Source organism: Bos taurus, chromosome 11 (genome assembly GCF_002263795.3).
Source record: "Bos taurus isolate L1 Dominette 01449 registration number 42190680 breed Hereford chromosome 11, ARS-UCD2.0, whole genome shotgun sequence".
Classification (NCBI taxonomy): Eukaryota; Metazoa; Chordata; class Mammalia; order Artiodactyla; family Bovidae; genus Bos; species Bos taurus.
In genome coordinates, this window is record NC_037338.1 from 54,796,061 (window position 1) to 54,819,284 (window position 23,224).

Below are 23,224 nucleotides of genomic sequence, written 5' to 3' on the forward strand. Positions count from 1 at the left end.
GCTTCTGGAGTTCCCACAAAGCTACTTTGGTCAGTGTTTGATCTTTATTTTGTGTTTCCACGAGTGAACCCGGGCCTAGAGCTTCCTAGTCTGCTCCTTGCTATTGGCACTCCTCGGGACTAGCATTTTTAAGAGGTTATTAATGACTTATTGTAGTTGATCCACTTCCTTTTATTACCTTTAAAAATTCCACATCTTCAAGCATAAGTACTGACCTCTTTGATTTGGTTAATAGACAATGACACAGCAACAGAGATCATATGGCTTATCCATTACCAGCAAATTTAGTGACTACAGCTTATTAAATCACAGTATTTTGAATGCTTATTTTGCTTGATGATTCAGCTGTACACAGTATTTTATAGACTGTTACACTTCCACTGTCTGAAAGGTGTCATATATATTATTGATGCTCAAAAGTGATGATGTCGTCTTAATGACACATTGAGCCTATTTATCCATGACCTAAGCCATGAGCCAACTGTTTATAAAAGCTGACTTCTAAAATTAAAGTTGACTTCACATTCTTCAACACTTAGTGAAGGAAAAACTACAGATCTTCTGAAGATAACCTATGTTTCCCGGATACTTTAGGTCCTTGAAAGTATATAAAGTTTTTATCTTTTAAATCATCAGTTGTAGCTCAGAAAGTCAGAAGTTGAGATTTATCTAATTTCCACCTATCAGGAATATGCATCCTCCATTATCCCAGGGTGCTACTTTTGGAGGAAATATCCCAGATAACTCTATTTGCTTGAGATTAATTACTTCTTCTCTATCTTCTCAAATATACCATATATTCAGTACGTTTCAGTCCATGTTCACATACTGCTTTGTAGTTACTTTTCAGTTTTCTGACTCTTTAGCTTCCTTGAATAAATTATATAATAATCATTCTTACTCCACATCTCGTTATTCAAGAAGTAACTGCAATTCTTTCTTACACTGCTATCACAAATATCCTTTCTAACTAGTATCAGCCCCTTTCAGGTGTCATTTCCTCATAAATTATTAGTTTCATTGTAGATAGACACTGCTTGCTTTTATCACCATTCCACTTTAAAACCCAAAATTTCCTACTGGATAATGGTCACACTGCTTCATGACCCTCCTTAGTTTAGCCTCATACTACACTTCCACATTTATTTTCCCCTGTCTGTATCATGTTTCCTGTGACTGCACTTGTTTTCAGATCTGAACATACGCTGTTCTTTTTTCCTTGAATGCTCATCCCAGTCATCTACCTTACTAAATTTATTCATTGTACATTTCATTCATGTAGCATATATTTAATTATTGTTTTCTCATTTCTAAATCATATCTCTTGCATTAATCCTTCTCCAAATGCTTCAGTCCCCAATGTGTTCTGACTTATTTTGCCTTATACAGCAGTCATTTCTTTATCTTCTTCATTTGGCACATTTAGTACAATTTCTTGGCATATTTACTTATCTTTTTTCTACCTATATCCTATGTTCTCAGCTAGACTGTATGTTTCTCAAAGCCAGGAAACAAAGAGTAAAGCTTGTCTATTGTTATAGTGCTCTCAGCAGTATTTACATTTAATTATGTACCTGAACACATTATTTTCCTTGATCACAAGAGAAATGATGGGCAGTGTTGATGTTTACTCAATAAGCTTTGGTAAAACAAATAGAATCAATGACTTTTTTCCAGAAATCACACCCATAAAACATTGCTCACTCTCCTGTATTAAAATATTGAATTCAAATTTAAGGACAAAGTCAATGGGATTGTCTAGATGCTCCTCTGATGCCTGCCGACTATTTTTCAGGATTTGCCAAGAAGCTTTTGAATTTTAAAAGTTTCTTGGCTAGTGTAAAGAATACTTCTTTCAACCCATTAAATCATAGAATGCATAAACCAAGAGAGTTATGCCATGCTCAAGTGTTAATAAGAAAAGTTGCCAGTAAGCTCAACTTAGGACCTGGCTCAGAGAATGCATTCCATATATAGTTGTGAATCAATATCAGTGGTTGCCTGTCTCAGCGTTTACACGAATTAAGGGAGCAGGGCAGTTGAAATAGTGGTTTACTGATTTAGTGCTGAAAACCACTGTACAGCTATTGTGGTAGATCCTCCATCAATAGATCATTCTCAGCCTGGGTGGTATTTTCATCACCTTGTGGAGATGAGCAGTGATTTGAACAGAACCATCTTTAAATAGGGCTCTCCGTGTGGCACAGACTATTAATCTGCCTGCAATGCAGGAGACCCGGGTTCAAACCCTGGGTCAGGAAGATCACTTGGAGAAGGGAATGGCCACCTGTTCCAGTATTCTTACCTGGAGGATTATACGGACAGAGAAGCCTGTTGGACTACAGTCCATAGGAACATTTTGGACTATGTGTTTCTTCTTCCACAATTCCTCATCTCTTTGGGACTTTGTATCTAAGCTGATATAAAGCATAGGTGTCCTTGTCTCCCAATATGTTACTACATTGCTAAGTAATAAAACGTTTTACCAGAAGTCTTCTAGAGATATACTATAACTCACTAACCTGTAGAGATCATTCAAACAGGAGGAATTTCAAGAATTCAGATGAATATGTTTTTTTCCCTTCACTCCTCAAGTCATAGCTGAAAGATTACAGCCCACTCTTTCTTAGTAGTGAGACAGCGGCCCTCTTTCTGTAGTTGAGATAAAAATATTTGGAAATGAATAAAATATTTTAAAATTAATGGCCCTCTCTATAATTTTTTTCTTGATTCAATTTCTTCTGAGAACACATTAAGTTTCATAAGTTTAGCCCAGGGCTAAACATGGCCCAGAAAATTCTAACACATGATTTTCTCATTAGATTCACTTTGAAAGTGAATAAAAACCACATGGAAAAACACACAGAAAAATAAATTCTTGGACTATAATGATGATCCAGAGTTTTCTTTACATGTCACTTACCTACTCTTACCCCCAATTTCTAAAAACACAAAGCATTTTTAATCAGTTTTCAAGAAGATGCTCTAATCTTCTATAAGCATGCATTCAAAGGAGGAAAACATTCTTTAGGTGTCAAGATTAAATGTGTTTATTTCGAGTTAGTGGATACAGTGGTATTTTAGATACCAGCACTCCAAGCTACACCTATGTATTTGCCTCTAAACCTTCACATGTTGTCAGTTTCCATTCCTCTAACATTCCATCACTGGGCCTCCTATTTCTAGCAAAGTCATAGTTCAGTTTTTTTGTTTTTTTTTTTTAAAGTAAGAGCAAGATGATCACCACATTGTGCTTCCAGTGCCCCCAGAAGGATTATAATTCTTTTAAACAAAGGTTTATTGTTTTCAGTAAAGGGGGAAATTGATAACAAGAGCACTAGTAATGGCACGACTAGAAGAGAAAGAACAGAATACAGATTCAAAGAAACATTTTAGGCTGGATGAATTAGTTTCTCCTTAGTAAAAACTCCACATAATATTATGGACATGATGTCAAAGTTAAATTGTTCAATTTGTGGGCCACACACTTAAGCGTATTGGCTAGTACATTTTTGCACTTAAACAGAAGCAATACAAGCTTTATGTTCTACCATTACACTTCCAGTTTGTCACTTATTAATATACCTGCCAACCTAATGATTCTTGCATGCATTAGAGTTTGCTTTTGTAGAGATAATTTTATTTTCCCCATCCCTCCCACTCCCGTAAACACTGCAATGTGAACTCTGCCCAATTTTATGAGAATGTTGCAAAGGACAGCTCTGTGCCACCTCGGGACAGGAATTTCCTGTCCCCTCCCCAGGCTAGAGACGGATCAGTGGTATTGATCACATCTCATCTTACATGCAAACAGACACTGTTCCTTATTTTCCCCATGCCAGAGGCATATGAGTCAGCAGGTATGCATACAAAAATGGAATTAAAAAGAAAAAAAAAAAAAAGAAGGGAAAAAAAAAAAAAGCTTTCTTGTTAAAGCCTATCGTCCTAGAAGGAATCCATTGCTTTGAATTCACTTAAAGCCTGTACAGGCGAAATGTGTTTCTTCTGAGAACCTCGTCTCACTCGTGTCTGGAATTCTTCAGGCTTTTCTCTCTTCACAAGGGGCTTCTTCTCTGGTGCCTTCATCTTCCAGGACACTACAGGTGAGTTGACAGCTGCTGTCCCATAGACCTTCTGGTATTTTGTTGAGGCCACATACGATGCTTTCACTGTGAGGACAACAGCATTCATCAGGTTTTTAGCTGCCTGGATGAGTGACGTGGCACTGTCCAGCTAGAGTAGAAGAATAAGATAAAAATGGGTTAGTCAAGGCCCAGCATTCAGAAGATGGAGGTGCAATTTCACAGTTAAAACAAAGTTGTGTCTGTGCAGGTATACAGTATTTCCATAAAGGAGCAGATTATTACATGATAAGGTGAATAGGTTAAAAAAGTCACCCGTCTTCTATTCCTAATCCCAACATAAGAAGGAGAAAAAAAGAGGATATTTGATGATACACAGTTTTCTTAAAATCTCAATACCTCTAAAGACAAAACTTTTTTTTTAATCACCTAAGAATTCCAACATAACAGAAATTTTCCAAAGTGGAACATTTAATGTTATTACATTAGGCTGACTGGTAATGATGACAATTACTTAAATGTTTGAAAAGCATTTGGCAGGCACTGAAGAATAAAAAGTTATAAGGGTTTTCCATCTCAGTTTTATGGTCCTCCCAGTGAAAGTGTCTATTTATTAATTTCTCCACCCTGACCTCTGGATTGATAGGGATGCAGGCAGTTAGGCAGAAGAATATATCCATGGATACACTGACTTTTTAATTAGATGTCTGATATTCTACAGTATCTGTCTGATTTTTCCCAGGTCTTAAATGTACTTCATATAAAAATATCAACAATTGTGTTAGGTGTGTTTAGGTCAGACAGCATTCAGTAAGACCCCCCTATTCATGTGCTAAATGAAATATTGTTTTTTTAAGAAGTGCCAAATGCTATTTTAACAACTTTTCCCCACTCAACTCTCACAACAGTGCTATGACGTAGGTATTACTGTCATTGCCATCATATGGTGAGAGATCTAGTGCACGCAGAGATCTAGTAATTTTCACAAGTTTACACAGCATAAGTGATAAGGTCCTTCAAGACTGTACTACTGTGCCATACTGCCACCCTATTGGGTAGGATGACTTTAAAATTGTTAAGACAAGTCACAGCTTAGAGCAGCATAGGTGTGGAAATTCATATCCAGACTCTAAGGCCAGGGATTTTTCCAGTTACCTCTTTTTTGCTTTTCACCAGTTAGGCAGCATGTTACATACTTCATACTAGACCATTCAATATCTGTTTCAAACTCCTGGACCACAAAAGCTGAAAAAGTTCAAAACTGCATTTCCCAGACTCCCATTCAGTCAGGACTGTATGTGTCACCTAATGACAGGAAAGAATTAACAGCTGCACTACAAATATTACTCCAGCTTCAGGGATGCCTGAATGTAATCTGTTCATCAAACTTATAGTATCAATTAAGGAAAGGTATCCCATTGTAGCTAAATGAGGAATTCAAGGCTGTTGCTAAGGAATGTGCTTCTAGTTGCTGAGGCTGTTCACTGTATAACTTGTAATCAATGACTGTAGCCACATTAGAGAATGGGAATGAGGCATATGACCTTCTGGGTGTGAGGAATTAACAGTGTTTATGCCCAGTGACCCCAAACACTGTGACTCCCCAGGTGATATGACCTGCATTCACTTAACTTGTCATTTTCTGTGAACCAAGCAAGTCTCAAGTAGTGACTGGGGACATCAAATGTTATATCCAAGGGTTCTATTATGTTGCCCTGGCTGTTATCTGTTTTACATCCTGAATTAAAGCTAAATAAACATATTATGAGCTTAAAAAACTCTATGAGAAATAAACTCAATTCTTCTACGACAAAAAGCTTATTAAATCAGATCACTGGAGAAAACAACAGAAGGAGCTTTTTAAGTAAGAATTTCTTACAATGCCATAAAATTAAGGCTTCACCATACACACACACTCATACATACACACATAAATTAAACGTCAGTATTAATTAAACTGACTCCACAATAATATAGAGAAGCAGAGATTTGTGGATTAGAGCCATGACTCAAGGAATATATAATTGACTGCTTTGCAAATTAAATCAACCAAATGGATAGAGTAATTACTTACACTACCAATTCTATTACACTGTATATGATGTCCATATACCAAAATAACCATTTAACCAATAATGTTTACTTTATACAGCATAAATTTCTAAAGTCAGTTAAGGAAAAGAAAATTCTAGATTATTCACATTAATAGAAGGGAAGCCAAGCACAGATTAGTGCAGTGATGTTCTAAGTATGGTCTCTGAACCAGCAGTATCAGCATCACCTGGGAACCTTTTCAAAATGCAATCTCTCAGGCCAATTCCAAAATTTCTGAATCAAAAACTGGTAATCCAGGAGATTCTGATTCATGCCAAAGGTTGAGAACCTCTGGATTAATGAAACCCAAAGACTATCTCAAGGCTTGTTTCATCCAATGATTTCAAGACGTTCACCATCCACAAGTTTGGTAACATCACAGCTCATTAACCGATTGAATTTCACTTTTTCATCTTTCCAATGATACTTTCAGGTAGGAATATAAATAATGAAGAAAAGAGATAAGATAGCAAAATGCTGGGACAATTAGGAAATCAATCACGGTTTCTTTAGAGCTAGATACAATACCCCTTAGCCAATTGACAGTTCCCCGTAAAAGTCTGTCAGGTTTCAAAAATGAGCAATATTCATTCACAAAGTTAGTTGCTTCTATTGTGGGCTATGAGTGAAGAGAGGGTAGAATGATATTAATATATCAGGGACAGTTGTGTTGATTTGCTTTGGAGCAACAGAATTAGTAGAAGTAGAATAGGACCAAGTATGTCTATTGTATTTTAAATTGTCCCCTGGAAAGCAAATCTTGGGAGAACTGAGTAAGTCCAAAGAGAAGAATTACAAGTAATCTGGAGATTTTTACCACAGATTCCATTTTCAGATAGATGGTGTCTAATTCTGCTGCAAAAATATGATAGCCTCTTTCTTCTTCAGAACCCCTTTGTTCTCCCAGCCTGACGCACGAATCCTGTGAATAAACCTAACACATTGGTTGAGAGTGAGATGATTCTGAATGATTGAGCCAATGATTTTGTTCAAACCACCTGGTGGGGCAGGTACTAAACTTATGGCAAGGCAAAATGAGGAGGTGAGGCCCAGCTAAGCCTGAGCAAATACTGAGGTAGTAAGGCCAATCCAAAATCAATGCAAAATTTTGACTTTTTCTTAAAAATTGGATTCCCTAAGGGTAAATTTTACCATTTGCCCTTTACCCACCATAATGATTTAGATCATTTTCAGCACCATCATAATTTGTTTTATTTAAAAATGGGTTTCTTTTATACTTGTCCAAAACAGCATCGAGACCTGGTTTTCAAGTGGAACATTTTGTTAAAAATTCACTTTCTAAAGAAAATACCTTAAAAACCATAAAGCTACATTTCAAGATGATATTTACATAGAAGGTTTATGAAAACTTATTTCACATAACTGCATTCTATTTCATGATGTATACTATAACTAGGGCATTTTCAAACAAAACATGTTAATGAATATGTGTAAACGAAGTTCTTGTAATAACAACCAACATTGACTGAATGTTTACAAGGCGCTTGGCATTGCTTTAGTCCTTTTAGTTAATTTGCATGACTCAAGAGTCCAAGGAGAAGGCAATGGCAATGCACTCCAGTACTCTTGCCTGGAAAATCCCATGGACAGAGGAGCCTGGTGGGCTGCCGTCTATGGGGTCGCACAGAGTCATACACGACTGAAGCAACTTAGCAGCAGCAGAAGCAGAGTCAAAAATCCTTGAAATAGAAACTCTACAACACCTTTTACAGATGAAGAAAGGAAAACTTAGGGAGGTGAGGTAAGGTAACTTGTTCCTGTTCAGTTCAGTTCAGTCGCTCAGTCACGTCCCACTCTTTGCGACCCCATGAACTGCAGCATGCCAGGCCTCCCCGTCCATCACCAACTCCCGGAGTCCACACAAACTCATGTCCATTGAGTCAGTGATGCCATCCAACCATCTCATCCTCTGTCATCCCCTTCTCCTCCTGCCCTCAATCTTTCCCAGCATCAGGGTCTTTTCAAATGAGTCAGCTCTTCACATCAGGAGGCCAGAGTATTGGAGTTTCAGCTTCAACATCAGTCCTTCCAATAAACACCCAGGACTGATCTTTAGGATGGACTGGTTGGATCTCCTTGCAGTCCAAGGGACTCTCAAGAGTCCTCCAACACCACAGTTCAAAAGCATCAACTCTTAGGTGCTCAGCTTTCTTTATAGTTCAACTCTCACATCCATACATGACTACTGGAAAAACCATAGCCTTGACTAAATAGACCTTTGTTGACAAAGTAATGTCTCTGCTTTTTAATATGCTGTCTAGGTTGGTCATAACTTTCCTTCCAAGGAGCCAGCGTCTTTTAATTTCATGGCTGCAATCACCATCTGCAGTGATTTTGGAGCTACCAAAAATAAAGTCAGACACTGTTTCCACTGTTTCCCCATCTATTTGCCATGAAGTGATAGGACCAGATGCCATGAATCAGCAAAGTAGGAATTAGGACCCATACTATCCTTTTCTCACCAAAGCTGAACAGCTGAATCACTATACTGTGTTACTTCTCTTAAGCCTTATTCAGTCTCTGGGGTCTTGTTTTTCAGTCACAACCTATCATTCAAAATGAACAAATCTCAATTATTAACTCTGGGCATCCTATGGGCTTTCCAGGTGGCTCAGTGGTAAAGAATCTACCTGCCAGTGCAGGAGATGCAAGAGATGTGGTTTCAATTCCTGGGTCTGGAAGATCTCCTGGAGCAGGAAATGGCAACTCACTCTAGTATTCTTGCCTGGGAAGTTCCATGGACAGAGGAGTCTGGTGAGCAACAGTCCACAGGGTCATAAAAGAGTCAGACATGACTGATCACACATGAACAGGGAATCCTATAAACATCATGACTGAGTCTAGTGAGAGCTTCTATCTCCTGATCTGTGATTTTGGGTCTTATTCTCAGAGCCTGGATTCTTTCTAACTCTATCTCTGGGTGTTGGATGTGCAGCATGCATGCATGCTAAGTCGCTTCAGTCCTATCTCTCTCTTCAAGACCCTATAGACTGTAGTCCGCCAGGCTCCTCTGTGCATGGTATTCTTTATGCAAGAATACTGGAGCACATTGCTATGCCCTCCTCCAGGGGCTCTTCCTGACCCAGGGATGGAACCCACATCTCTTGCATGGAACCCACATCTCTCTTTACCTCTGAGTCCCTGGGGAAGACTTCGGGTGTGCTACTGCCCAGTAATCCTTCCTGGCCATTCGCCTGTTCTCCTGGTTGGATTCACCATAAGGGCAGCAATGCCTAGGGTCTGAGCCATGCAAATTTGTCTTGTACTTGCTCAGTTTCTCTGAAGCACATTCAAGCTATGGCAGTAATGACTGGCTGTACACTCAGGTGGGGCTCAGCTACTCTGATGAGTGTTCTAAGCCTTTAACTGGGCCGGTCTTCCTAGCTTAATAACTCTCAAAGGTACCCCAGTCATTCCTCAAGCTGGCCTACATATACACTGACTAGACTCACCTACAGAAAGATACTTGTATATTTTCCTGCTCAAAGGCCTTTCTACTTCTTTGAGTATGCACATGCCCACGTGTACTCTCTCATGTTGGATTCTTTGCAATCCCATGGACTGTATAGCCCACCAGGCTCCTCTGTCCATGGGATTCTCCAGGCAAGAATATTGGAGTGGGTTGCCATTTCCTCCTCTAAGGGATCTTCTTGACCCAGGGATCAAACCTACATCTCCTGTGTTTCTTGCATTGTAGGCAGATTCTTTACCACTTGAGCCATCGGGGAAGTCCTAAAATTCCTCTATCAAGTCTAAGACAAGTGGCTACTTAATTTAAAAAAATAATAGCTTATGTTTAGCATTTGTGACCCTGAGTCATTATCTGGACTAGCTTCTCAAGTTTTCCTTCTCTCACCCAATCTCATTATGATAGAGGAACTACTATTGTGTTCAACTGGGACTTGGAAGGGCCATACAGCTTGTCCTGTATCATGACGGTAGTAAGTGGTAAAGCCAAGATTCAATCCCAGAAAGCCTAATTTCAGAGTCCATGCTCTATCCATTGCTTCATGCTGTTTCTCAGAGTTGTGACAGCAGACGAATCCACAGTCCTAAATTTCATCAAACTGTGCTAGACTAAGTCTCCCCACTCCATCCCATAGGTGTCTGTTGTCCCTAACCACAGAAATTAGGCTTCTAATTCTGTCACTATTCTTTTTAAAATATCAAAGTACTATTTTAAAAAGGCAACAGATGTTTGCTCACATCTTGTTCTATTACAGTCCATGAAAAGCAAACAGGGGTGGAAGAACTGTTTTACAGCCATTTTTATAGGGTTTTTCTGGCTCTTTTTCTGCCTCTCTTACCATTCTATTCTTCTTCACCTCATTTAACACCTAATAGATATCTTTTTCCCTGCATTTTCTTATTTTGTGTTTTGAATAGAGAGAAATACTAGGGGGAAGACTTTCCTGAATTATGATTCTCCCATTAATCAATATTTGTGCTAATTCCTCATGTCAAAGCTGAAGATTGTTGTGAAAAGTGCTTATAATGAATCTTTAAAGTTTACAGGATCATCTGGAGATTTCTGAAACCCCATGTCCTTAAGTTTTATGCTATTTCATTAACATGGGGTTAATACTGCAAGAGGTGCTCAGTTTCAGTAAAAACAGAATTTGACACAAACGTGACTGCAAGACTCAAATCACACATGAAGATGCAACCACATTCTTGAAACACTAGTTATCATTTACTCTTTACCCTACATCTGTCTACTTACACATTTATGCATCCAAGGACTTCTTCACAATAGATACCTATTGTAACTATGTTGTGTCAACCACTGGGCTTAAGTGTTGTGTATACAAATATTAGACCCAAAGTTTTAATTTTTGTTCAGTTTCTAAGTCAAGTCCAACTCTTTGTGACTCCCATGAAGTTTTAATGCTCTATTATATATCCTTTAGTTGGATGTGAGGTGCTAAAATCCCAGAAAATAGAGGGATCTACCTTGAATCAGATAGGGATAGGTTAGGAAAATAAAGCTTACTGGTGGATATGATGTCTAAGCTCACTTTGATGGACTGAACAGAACATTGTTGGTGCCTAGATGGTTAAGAATGCTGAAGAAGGACAATTTTAAATATCATACAGATGGGTATATATGGATGAATTCATCCAGGTGATATTAACAGAAACAAGAGGGATGCTGCAGTGCTCAACTGTTGAGTTTAACTTTGGACAAATGGAATAGTGTGTGTGCTATAAGTAAGCGGAGTGAGTTATCAGAGGGAGAGCTGAAATTCTGTGAGTGAAATTCAAGAAAACCATGTTTTGTTTATATCGGTTTTCTCAGTTCTGCATACTCTAAGTATACAACTTATGTCAATTTCTGATTTCTTCTTCCCTTCACATTCCTTATTTAGTGTTTCTACAGAGAGACACGATAGAATGTGGAATGAAATATTAAATCCATATTCTGCCCTCAGGTCAAAAAGTCTAATGAATCTACTAAAATTTTTTTCAGCATTATACTAACATCAAAATCAATATACTTTTAATAATCTAAGACATAACATCATCAAGAAATATCTTAACTATTCCCTTGACCGGCAAGGCTACTTTTGATTCTGTTAAGTAATTAGCAATCCCTCACCCTTGATAATAATGGTGAACTTTCTGGGACCAACCAGCAATAAACCAAATGCAGTTTAGATTTAACAGCTGGTTTAAAAAACAAAACAACCCACCCCACCCCCCACCCCCGCCCCCCGACACCAATGCCATTGACAAAAGTGCAAAGAGGTGGAGAGAAATGCCTTGGATTAACCACATATGACACAGTGAACATTTTAGGATGTTAATTTGTGAGGGTTGGACACATAATTACAGAAGAGAATTAGGGTTTCACTATGTTCTACATTAATCCATTTAAAATATGCATGTAGAGATAGAAATACAACCTGGAAATGAATCTATTTTCTAAAAAGCTGATTATCTATTACCACAAAATAATGAATCAGAAATGGCAGTTCATGCAAATCCCAAGTACAAAACAATCTGTCCTTGCATTAAAAACAATACAAATGTCATGGGACTACTGGCTAAGTTAAATTGAACAAAATAAACCAAATCATTTTGAAGGTGATTTTGAAATATAAAAACAGAGGAATGATTACCCCAAAAAGCTTAGGAGAGCCTGGGAGAGGAAACCCAGTCCCTTTTGGGCCTAGGCTATTTTAATTTTCTCAACTCAGAACTGATGGTGCTGATGACTTTCAAAAAGTTAAAATGGGGAGAGTCTATTTTAGCCCCTTGAAAGATCTTTTAATGGAACTACTTTAGTGTTTAACATATAAGAACAAGAAGTATTTTAATGGGGCTATACTATACATATTCAAGGCCAAACTTCCCATCCCAGGTTGGATGGGAAGAAGTTGTGATGGAAGAACTTATAATAAATTGAAAGTAAATACCCTGAGAAAACTAGAATCTCTCTACGATAGCTGGTCATTTATTTATATTTAAACAGTTATCTCTCCAAAAGGAGTCACAAATTGCTTTCAGGACGAAAAAAAAAAAAAAACAAAAACAGAGGTTTTGCGGCAAGTCAGCTTTGCCGTTAATGAATGCGAGGTTAGAAAACCAGAGCATTGCAGCCTATTATCCGCCAAGAAGAACATTTCATGTTTAAAAAATCCATGAGGCTTTGAAGAGATATTTGATCTCCTCAGAAACTGTGATACATTTGAAATACCTTGAAATATCTGCCTACTTTTTCCAGAGTATATCAATAACACTTTTTTAAAATGCTAGCAAGTCCAGGGTAATAAATAACTGAAGCAAACAAAGACATGGTGAAAATTGTGTCTTTCCTCCTTCATGGATGTTTCCATGCTTGCAAAAAAGTTGATTCCTGTATGGAAAGCCCTCATTTCAGTGCCCAAGCCCACTCACTCTTTCTCATCAAACATCAACAATGAAATAAACTAGCAAAGCCAGATTCTTTCCTTTTAAGCTAGTGACAGTGGTGAACATAGAGGGCAGCAATTCACTACTAATCCCTAGGTGTTCGTGGCAGGCAATATTAATCATGGCACTTCGCTCCCTCAGAATCTGCTCAGTGGCATGGGAAACAAAATTTCTTCTCCTTCTCCAAGAGGTCATATTTTGACAGATGTCAAAAACAATTTGATACAGTTTAGAACACAGTACATAATCTACTATATATCTCTACCTCTATATTTAAATTGTTTAATACTTTCTGTATTTGTTACTACTAATCCTATCACAGACAAGTTATTTTATCTAAATGATGCAGTACTTAATCTTTATTTGTCCCTATAGTTAAATTTCAGGGAGAAACTGAATATTGTACTGACATCATAGTGTTTTAGTAGCTCAGTCGTGTCTGACTCTTTGGGACCCCATGGACTATGGTCTGCTAGGCTCCTCAGTCCATGGAATTCTCCAGGCAGGAATACTGGAGGAGGTTGCCATTTCTTTCTCCTGGGGATCATCCCGACCCAGGAATTGAACCCATACCTCGGGCATTACAGGCAGATTCTTTACTATCTGAGCCACATTTGAAAGACATCATAGCATTATTTGCTAATTAATGAAATCACTAAATAGAAGACATAGTATGAACAGAAGTGCAAAGCATTGGAGGGAGGGTGATTTAAATAAGATGATAAAAATTAGCTGAGTATATTAACAAGTATAATGTCTGAAGTGAAAATGGCCATTACAGGTATCTGTGATTACTGTTAAAGAGAAAATAAGCTGCATTAAATCTATTAATATTAGAACATGCACCAATCCTTGATAACAGAGTGAAAATACTGTAGTTTAACTCCTAAAGAGTTAGTTAGTTTCATCCCAAGGATATTCCCAGTTGATTACAAGATTTTGAAAAGTTTAACAACTTTAAGTAGTGGATCAGTCACAACAGAAAGAAGGACAAGAGGTTCACTATTTTTTTCTGCAGAGTTTCCTTGAGTGCTGCCAGGGAGGCAGCTGGTGCTCTACCAAGGCTGAGGCCAGTTGTTAGGAAATCTGTATGAAATGGCTCAAGATGAATTGGCAAAGACCTTAGCAGAAAAGCCTTGCAGTCTCAGCCAGGCTAAGAAAAAAATCTCCAGTGTTGCTGAGAAATTTGCCAATTGGCTCTCAGGTAACCTTCCCAACTGGACATATTTGTGTCTTCCTTTACAATTCATTTCAATAGGTAGTAGCTCTTCCTAGTCAGCTAGTCTACTGATTAACTCTCTTCATTTGCATTTTTTCAATTATAGGTAAGTAAACCTTGGGGACTCCCATGAAGGCTTAATTACAGTCAACAAATTTCCTAAATATGGCATAGAGCCATTTTTTTTCCCTCACCATTAAAGGCATAAAAGTTTTTGCTCAACCCCAAGCAAGGCATTTTGCTAACCTTGGAATCCAAAGAGAAATGGGAGTATTGGGATGTGTTAACCCTTGGAAAGTTATAAACAGGTATCTCTACTCCTCCAGGTTGTCTTCATCTCATTATTTTATATTTCGTTTTTTCCCCCTATACATCAGGATCTCCTGGCCCAGAGGTCTTCTCTGGGTTGCTTTCACAGAACAATAGAAGCATAGGAAATATATCCAACAAGAGAAGATGTGCTAATGGATATATACAAAGCCAGTTTCTGACTGTGCAAATGGACTGTAGCCTGCCAGGCTCCTCGGTCCATGGGGATTTTCCAGGCAAGAATACTGGAGTGGATTGCCATGCCCTGCTCTGGGTGATCTTCCCCAAACAGGGATTGAATGTGTCTCCTGCAGCTCCTGCATTTCAGGCAGATTCTTTACCATACACACACACACACACACACACACACATATGAGAGAGAGAGATATCCCTGGCCCGGGAGACAATCTTTACATCACATAAATAAACCATGCATTGATTGTTGATCTTGTCATCTCTGATCTTGTCTTCACCATCTAAGGTTCAGACCTTTAAAGGGCTAAAGCTTCTTTTAGCCTTCCTTGTAGGGCAGTCAGCTAGCAGAAGATCACTACCTTTGATCCCTTTATTTCCTCCATTCTGCCTCACTAAGCTGCGTTATCATATTGAGAGGCAAATTTAACACAAGGCAGTGTCCAAGAATCCAAGACAGATACATCTTCACAAAATAGATCACAAAGCGCAACCAAGGGGACCAGTACTCTCAGAAGTGCTGAACTTGTATGGCTGTGGTAGGTCTCTTATAAAGTGATGAAAGCAACCTTGCAAAATGGCCCCTAGGAGCCAGCATGCAATGTGCAACTACTAAGTGAAGAATAGGTCAAGAGTAAGGACCACAGTTTCGAGTGCTGGTTGATAGAGGACTGTGCTGGGAAGTGAGCATAAGCTGGAAGTCTGGATGATTCATCTCCTTCCATTCACTCCCCTCCACATTCAATCACTAGCAGCTATATCATGTGGCATTATTCATATGTTGGGGAAACTAAACTCCCATCCAGCCAATGCCTCTCTCCTCATCGGGTATGTGGAATCTGTTATTGTTGTTTAGTAGTTAAGTCATGTCCAACTCTTTGCAATCCATGGACTATAGCCCACCAGCCTCCTCTGTCCATGGGATTTCCCAGGCAAGAATAATATAGTGGATTGCCATTTCCTTCTCCAGGATCAAATCCTCTGTGGCTACCTGAGTTTTGGGTGAAGAGACAAAAGAGCAGCAGAAGAGATGCCTTCCCCAGGGAGTGTTTGCTTCTTCTCAGATCCTAGTCCCCTCTTTACACCCCATTTTTCCAAATCGTAAACATTCTCTCCCTACTGGCAATATATTCTTATATTTCATGCTCCACTTCTAGCTCTCTCTGTTGCTCTATCCTGTCCTCTTTTCCTCTCTTATAGTGAAGAAAAGTTGGACTTTGGATTCAAAATCCAGGTTCAAACCCTGATGGGACTAATCACTGGCTGTGTGATGTTGAGAGAGCTACTTAACCTAGCACTACCTGAAATTATCTTTTATTTTATCTAAAGTAAAAGTGGAAAAAAAAAAAGGACTTTCTAGAATTAAGTACTGAATAAGATAATAAGCCCTTGAAGCTGGACACCTAGCACATGGAAAGAAAGTGAAAGTGAGAGTGGTAACTCAGTCATGTCTGACTTTTTTCGACCCCACGCTGTAGCCCACCAGGCTTCTCTGTCCATGGGGATTTCTCCAGACAGAAATACTGGTGTGGGTTGCCATTTCTGTCTCTAGGGGATCTTCCTGACCCAGGGATTGAATCCGAGTCTCCTAAATTGCAGGAAGACTCTATCCTCTGGACCACCAGGGAAGCCTAAAGCACATGGAGGATCTTAGAAAATCATAAACCTTCATCCATTCTATCCAGCATTTGGGACTCTCTACCATCACCTCGGTTTGCTGTAGTTGAAAGGTTTTAGGGATAAAAAGAGAAGTTCACAAGGAGAATAGAAAAGCAGCAAAAGTTGTATTTTTTCTAGCACTACTGAAACTTTTATTTTATTTTTTTAATTTAATTTTATTATTATTATTTTTTACTTTACAATATTGTATTGGTTTTGCCATTTAGATAGAGGAAGGAAGGCTCAAGATTCAGTACAAGAAAACACAGGGGATTTCTGTATGGCATCCAAAATATCTAAGAATATTTAGGGCTTCCAAGGGTTGGAGAAAGACTTGGTAGTAAAAAAAAAAAAAAGTCAAGATGACCCTAGTAGGAGGTGGAGGGAAGATAATCTGGTCTGGAAAAGTAATGTTTAAAGATCTGGTTTGAGAAGCATCAAAAGAAATAGTATAAAACATTTTACCCAACAACATATATGGCCTAACATTTCAAAAAAATTCAGGCCTCTCCAAAAAATCCAAGGTCTTCATTTTGGTTAAGATATTACTTTCAGGTATTTCTTACTAAAAAAGAAATAATGTTACCTGGGAAGTTTAACAGCCTAATTAACTCAACTCTTTTATTGTTGTCAGAACCTGGTTGACAGTCCTGGCTACCTCAAACATGGTTTCCCTTTTGCCCACCAAATACTGAGGATCAACCTCTCATGCCTTGTTTTTCAACTCCTAGATTATTTCCCTAAAGTCTTAAATCTATTGTTCTATAAAATGAGCTATTCTTAATCTTTAGCCCATTGGACCTAGCACCTACTTTCTTCAACTAAAATCGGCTTATCTCATTATCTTCATCCATCCATAGACTCACAGGGTTGAACCCACTATTCTTTGAAAGTTTTATCTGCCCAACTTCCCAGAACATGAGCATACCACTCCTGCTGGTGTGGGTTGGTGTATAACCAATTTCGTTATACTGTGTTCATATTTATTAGCCAAATAAAAGTTAGCAAAGGGCAGACTAACTAAAATATAGCTATATTTTATATACAGACTAAATAAAACAAGGTCTATTGAAAATATACTAACCAAAAAATCCAGGGTAACTAAATGAAACTATAAAGAGAGGACACTGCTTAGGCTACAATCTGAAAAGGCCAGGAGATAGCAAGAAGTAGGTCAGCTGGGAAAAAAAAAAAAAAAGCAGCATGAGCAACCTTTAAACAAGTTATACTTGTCAGTGCTCCAAGCCTCTTCCAGAAATGTCTATTTTAGTGAAAGAAAGGACGGTTCATGTGTGACACACCTGCTACCAGTTTTCTCACTGTTACCTCTAGTCGGCGTGCCGAGTCAATAACAATCTTTTGTTCTACTGGTCCTAGACATAGTCTCAGAATTCTTCTCAAAACAGCCAAGGACTTCCCTGGTAGTCCAGTGGTTAAAATCTGCCTTGCAATGCAGGGGATATGAGTGCAATTCCTGGTGGGTGAACTAAGACTCCACATACCCCAGAGCAACTAAGTCTGTGCACCTCAACCAGAGAGTCCACGTAGCACAAAGAAAGATCCTGCATGCTGTAACTAAGACCTGACACAGCCAAATATATAAATTAAAATACTTTTAGAAACACAGCCCAGTCAATCACTAGCAATTGATAAGTGTGAGCAATCAAGATTAAACCCATTTACCATACCTACTATGGACTTTTGAGCTGTTCCCTCAAAGGCTTTGATTAACAGTAGTATATTAATATCATTTCCCCATCATTATCATATTGTTTTCCCTCATATATTGTAAAGAATAATCCCTTAAATACAATGTGGAAAACTGAAGTGAAATGTTAGACATACATGTAATTATACAAAATAATTCACTATGTCAACCTAAAATTTCCCCTCTTCTTTTATTACAGAAATAAGAATTACAAGAAGAAATGGATATCATCATTCAAGAACGCATAAGAGGTCTTTAGTATAATGCATCTTTTAAAGCCAGTAATTTTAATTAAATTAGTTTTGAATTAGAGCAGTTGATCCATGGCTTTTTATAACTGAATACATTTTTCTGCCTACTTTGAAATATTCATTGAGTAGACATTGAATCAGTCAGTTCAGTTCAGTTCAGTCGCTCAGTCGTGTCCAACTCTTTGTGACCCCATGAATCGCAGCACGCCAGGCCTCCCTGTCCATCACCAACTCCAGGAGTTCACTCAGACTCACGTCCATCGAGTCAGTGATGCCATCCAGCCATCTCATCCTCTGCTGTCCCCTTCTCCTCTTGCCCCCAATCCCTCCCAGCATCAGAGTCTTTTCCAATGAGTCAACTCTTTGCATGAGGTGGCCAAAGTACTGGAGTTTCAGCTTTAGCATCATTCCTTCCAAAGAAATCCCAGGGCTATTCTCCTTCAGAATGGACTGGTTAGATCTCCTTACAATCCAAGGGACTCTGAAGAGTCTTCTCCAACACCACAGTTCAAAGGCATCAATTCTTTGGCGCTCAGCTTTCTTCACAGTCCAACTCTCACATCCATACATGACCACTGGAAAAACCATAGCCTTGACTAGACAGACCTTTGTTGGCAAAGTAATGTCTCTGCTTTTCAATATTCTATCTAGGTTGGTCATAACTATTCTTCCAAGGAGTAAGCGTCTTTTAACTTCATGGCTGCAGTCACCATCTGCAGTGATTTGGAGCCCCAAAAAATAAAGTCTGACACTGTTTCACTGTTTCCCCATCTATTTCCCATGATCTTCGTTTTCTGAATGTTGAGCTTTAAGCCAACTTTTTCACTCTCCTCTTTCACTTTCATCAAGAGGCTTTTTAGTTCCTCTTCACTTTTTGCCATAAGGGTTGACATTGAATAACACCCTCTAAATCTTTGTCTTTCTTCCTAGTCAATGTTTTTCTCTTCGTGAGATGTCAACTCACTACCAATTTCATCACACGTTCAATTATTTTCCAAGTATTCACTGTCTACACTGTCACAGATTCAGGTAGATATGTCCTACCTTGAATTTAGAACACACTCAATGATTTGTAAGTATTTAAATTTTGTATCCTACTTTAGTTTCTTGCAAGACTAGTTACTTTCACAAAGACCTCTCTGACATTTAGGGAATCTCCCAGGCTTCTGTAGACTTTTCTTAATTACTCTTCCCAACACTCCAGAGAGAAATGAGAGGTACCTGCCCTCACCACTGTCTTCTTAGTCTAAGTTATTGACAATACAATTCTTCCAACTGTTTAAGTTAAAAACCCAGAATCTTATATTACATCTTGTTCTCTCTGAGCCAGCATATAATCTGCCATCATATTCAGTCAATAGCATCTTTGAAATAATTCCAATATTTGACCTTTTCTCACCTTCTTCATTATTATCTACACGGCCAACCTCCATCAGAATCTCCTGTTAGATTATTGCAATATCATCCCCTAACAGTTTCCTTGCTTGATTCCTCCTCTTTCTCCCTTTAATTGGAGCCATAATGGTGCTGTTACATGAACTCAGATAATATCACTTTTTTTCTCAACATTGTCCAGTGGTTCCTCATCTTAGTCTTTGTAAAATCCAAAGCCATCAAAGTGACCTTCAGGGTCATAAAATCTGGTTCCAAACAGTTCTGATTTCTCTCTTGTTCACTCTACTACTAAATATTGGTCTCTTGGCTATTGCTCAGACAGATCAGTGATGCCTGTCCTTCAGGGATTTTGTACATTTTCCCTCTGTCTAGAATGGTCTTACCCCAGATATTTGCAAAGCTTGGTCCCTCAACTCTATCAGATCTTTAATAAAATAATCAATATCTTGGTGAAATACCTTATCTTTCCAAAGTTCAACTCCATTGACTCACCCTTGACATTTAATTTGCTATTATCTTTCCATTTTAATATTTTTTCATATACATATCACCATCCAGCAAATATTTTATTCATGGGTTTATTGTATCTCACCCCCAGCTATATCATAAACACTTAAAACAGTGTCTGGCATATGGTTCTTCCATAAATATTTCCTTAATGTTGTTAAATAACTGCAACTTTTTGGATGAGGGAAGAAGAGATCACAAAGCTTGTCCAAAGACACAAAGCTAGGGCACAATGCCTAGTCCAATATCTGACTTGCCAAACCTTCGACCTGTTTATTCTTCTATGGAAGAGTACCCAGAGGCATAACATTAGTAGAAGAGTGGAATTTAGGGACACAATATAGAAAATAATGTTAGCCATCTACAATAAAAGACTTATGACCTCTCTCTCTCACTGTGCCCTCACTGGTAGAGCTTCAGGATCATTCTTTGCTCAGAAAACATCCATGATTCAATTCTTTGTGTTTACTGCTTTCTGTGTGTAAAATACTGAGCTTTCTTTAAGTATCACCTCCCTCAATAATTGCTGTGATGTGCTTAGTCACTCAGTCATGTCCGACTCTTTGCAACCCCATGGACTGTACCCCACCAGGCTCTTATGTCCATGGGGATTCTCCAGTCAAGAATACTGGAGTGAGTTGCCATGCCCTCCTCCAGGGAAATCTTACCAACCCAAGGACTGAATCCTGGTCTCCCGCACTATAAGTGGATTCTTTACCATCTGAGCTACCAGGGAAGCACCCTCAATAATTAGTACCAGCATCTGTAAAATACTGAGATGTGCTTGCTAGGTATAGTTTGGGTATCTTAATAAATAATCTCCCAAATGTATATATTACCATCCATTCTTTACATATGAGGAAACAGAGAATAATTAAGTTCTCTGTGAACATGGGTTCACAAATTCATATCTGGTAGTTCAGTTCAGTTCAGTTCAGTCGCTCAGTCGTGTCTGACTCTTTGCGACCCCATGAATCGCAGCATGCCAGGCCTCCCTGTCCATCACCAACTCCTGGAGTTTACTCAAACTCATGCCCATTGAGTCGGTGATGCCATCCAGCCATCTCATTCTCTGTCGTCCCCTTCTCCTCCTGCCCCCAATCCCTCCCAGCATCAGAGTCTTTTCCAATGAGTCAACTCTTTGCATGAGGTGGCCAAAGTATTGGAGTTTCAGCTTTAGCATCAGCTTCAATCCACCCATGTGACTCATGAACAAGTTTACTTAATCAGGCAAATCCACCTTAGTGTTTTCCTGCCCTGAATTCTGTATTCCTGGCTATTGGTGCCATTTATTTGGAGCTCGGTTTGAATTATGATTTTAACTATTCACAAGTGTGAATCATGACCAAGCAGTAATGAGGTGAATTTCCTTAAGCCATAAAGGAAAAAAGGTCATACAAACTTCCAATATTGCAATCATGATTCACATGAGATAGGGATTAGGCACAGAACAGGGACATCATCTTCTACTTACTCATTTTCTTTCCAGCAACCAAAAAGTCATCTACAAGTTCAAGGAAAACTTGATCAAATACAACATCTAACTCTCCTTCCTGGTAGCAATCACATACACTACCTTCCTATTCATCCAAACTTTATGAAAAAACAATTTTTTATTCTAAATTTCTAAAAAAAAAACAAACCTTTTACTTCTCCACACAGTAGGCACCATGATATGTTGTAAAGGTGACACAGTTTTTGAGAACACAACATATATTAGTTTTACCATCATCTATACTGTCTGATCCATACTATATCCTGTATTTCTTGTTCAACTACTTGTCTAAGTGAGGCAGGAGCAAGCAATATCCAAATGCACATAGCACAACTGCACAAAGGGAAACTGGCTCTCATCTTGGCTATGCTAGTTGCTGATGATGACAGCCTTGTAACCTCTCCAAGCTTCTGTTTCTTCAACTGGAAAATGGGGTTATTAATGCCAATATATTTTCACCAGTTATTGACATCTAAGTGAGAAATTAAACTTGAAATGCTTTTTAAATTTTAAATAAATAAGTCACTATAGAAGATTATTATTTAATTTTTGGGTACCTTTGGAAAGCTCTTTTAGAATATTTATCATAACTTACTTGACCGCCTGCATATCTCAGGCCCTCCTCTGTCCATGGGATTTTCCAGGCAATAGTACTGGAGTGGATTGCCATTTCCTTCTCCAGGGGATCTTCCCAACCCAGGGCTCGAATCCGGGTCTTCCACATTGTAGACAGACGCCTTTACTGTCTAAGCCACCAGGGAAGTCAGAAACTGCACAGGAAGGACAATTTCAACAGATGCCCAGGGTAGTGTAAGGGTAATATAAACCTTAGCAGGATGAGGACAAGCTACTTTAAAAAAAAAGGAATAAGCTTTCTTTCTCCATCTGACCGTGGGCATGACTAGGAAAGAGGTATGGATGTGGTGGTCTAGTTACAATCTAATTTTCCCCATTTATAGAGAATAATCAGGAAATAATTCCCAAAGTAACTGTAACAGAGGAACCTGCTATTGGAGACCCAAAAACTGCCTGTAGAGTGCATCCCCCAAAAGATAAAGGTCAACCAAGAAATAAAGATAAAGCATTCTTGCAATATGAGCATCCATGGAGCTGTCCTTGGTGATTCCAACTCAATTCCTGTTACGTTTCTTGCTAGAATGAAATTAGTTATTTGTTGCTTTGTCTTCAAAGACTTTATGCCTATGTGCAAGTCTTGTCTCCAGGACTAGACTACTTGCTATTTATTAACAAAAATTCCTGACCCTTTCTTGATATGTTCTCCACAAAGGCTAGCACCACATAAGCCACAGTAGCATTGGCTGGGTGTATCCCCAGTATTTAGTCAGTTGGGTGTTGGATTCATAGTTAAGGCTGCCT

General features: G+C 38.6%; 1 protein-coding gene across 5 annotated transcripts in view; it reads right to left on the minus strand.

Annotated features, from left to right (window-relative positions):
* Positions 1-3,034: 3,034 nt before the first annotated feature.
* CTNNA2 (catenin alpha 2) overlaps positions 3,035-23,224 on the minus strand; it is a 1,361,081-nt gene continuing 1,340,891 nt past the window's right edge. For 3 of the 5 annotated variants that reach the window (NM_001372104.1, XM_010810059.3, XM_059891303.1), the window contains 2 exons: positions 6,994-7,110; positions 3,035-4,233 (listed from right to left, as the gene is read on the minus strand). In NM_001372104.1, coding sequence (NP_001359033.1) covers positions 3,946-4,233; positions 6,994-7,110 — 405 coding nt within the window. In that variant the 3' untranslated portion in view covers positions 3,035-3,945. The remainder of the gene's footprint in view (positions 4,234-6,993; positions 7,111-23,224) is intronic. The other 2 variants (XM_010810060.3, XM_005212780.3) reach the window with 1 other exon arrangement.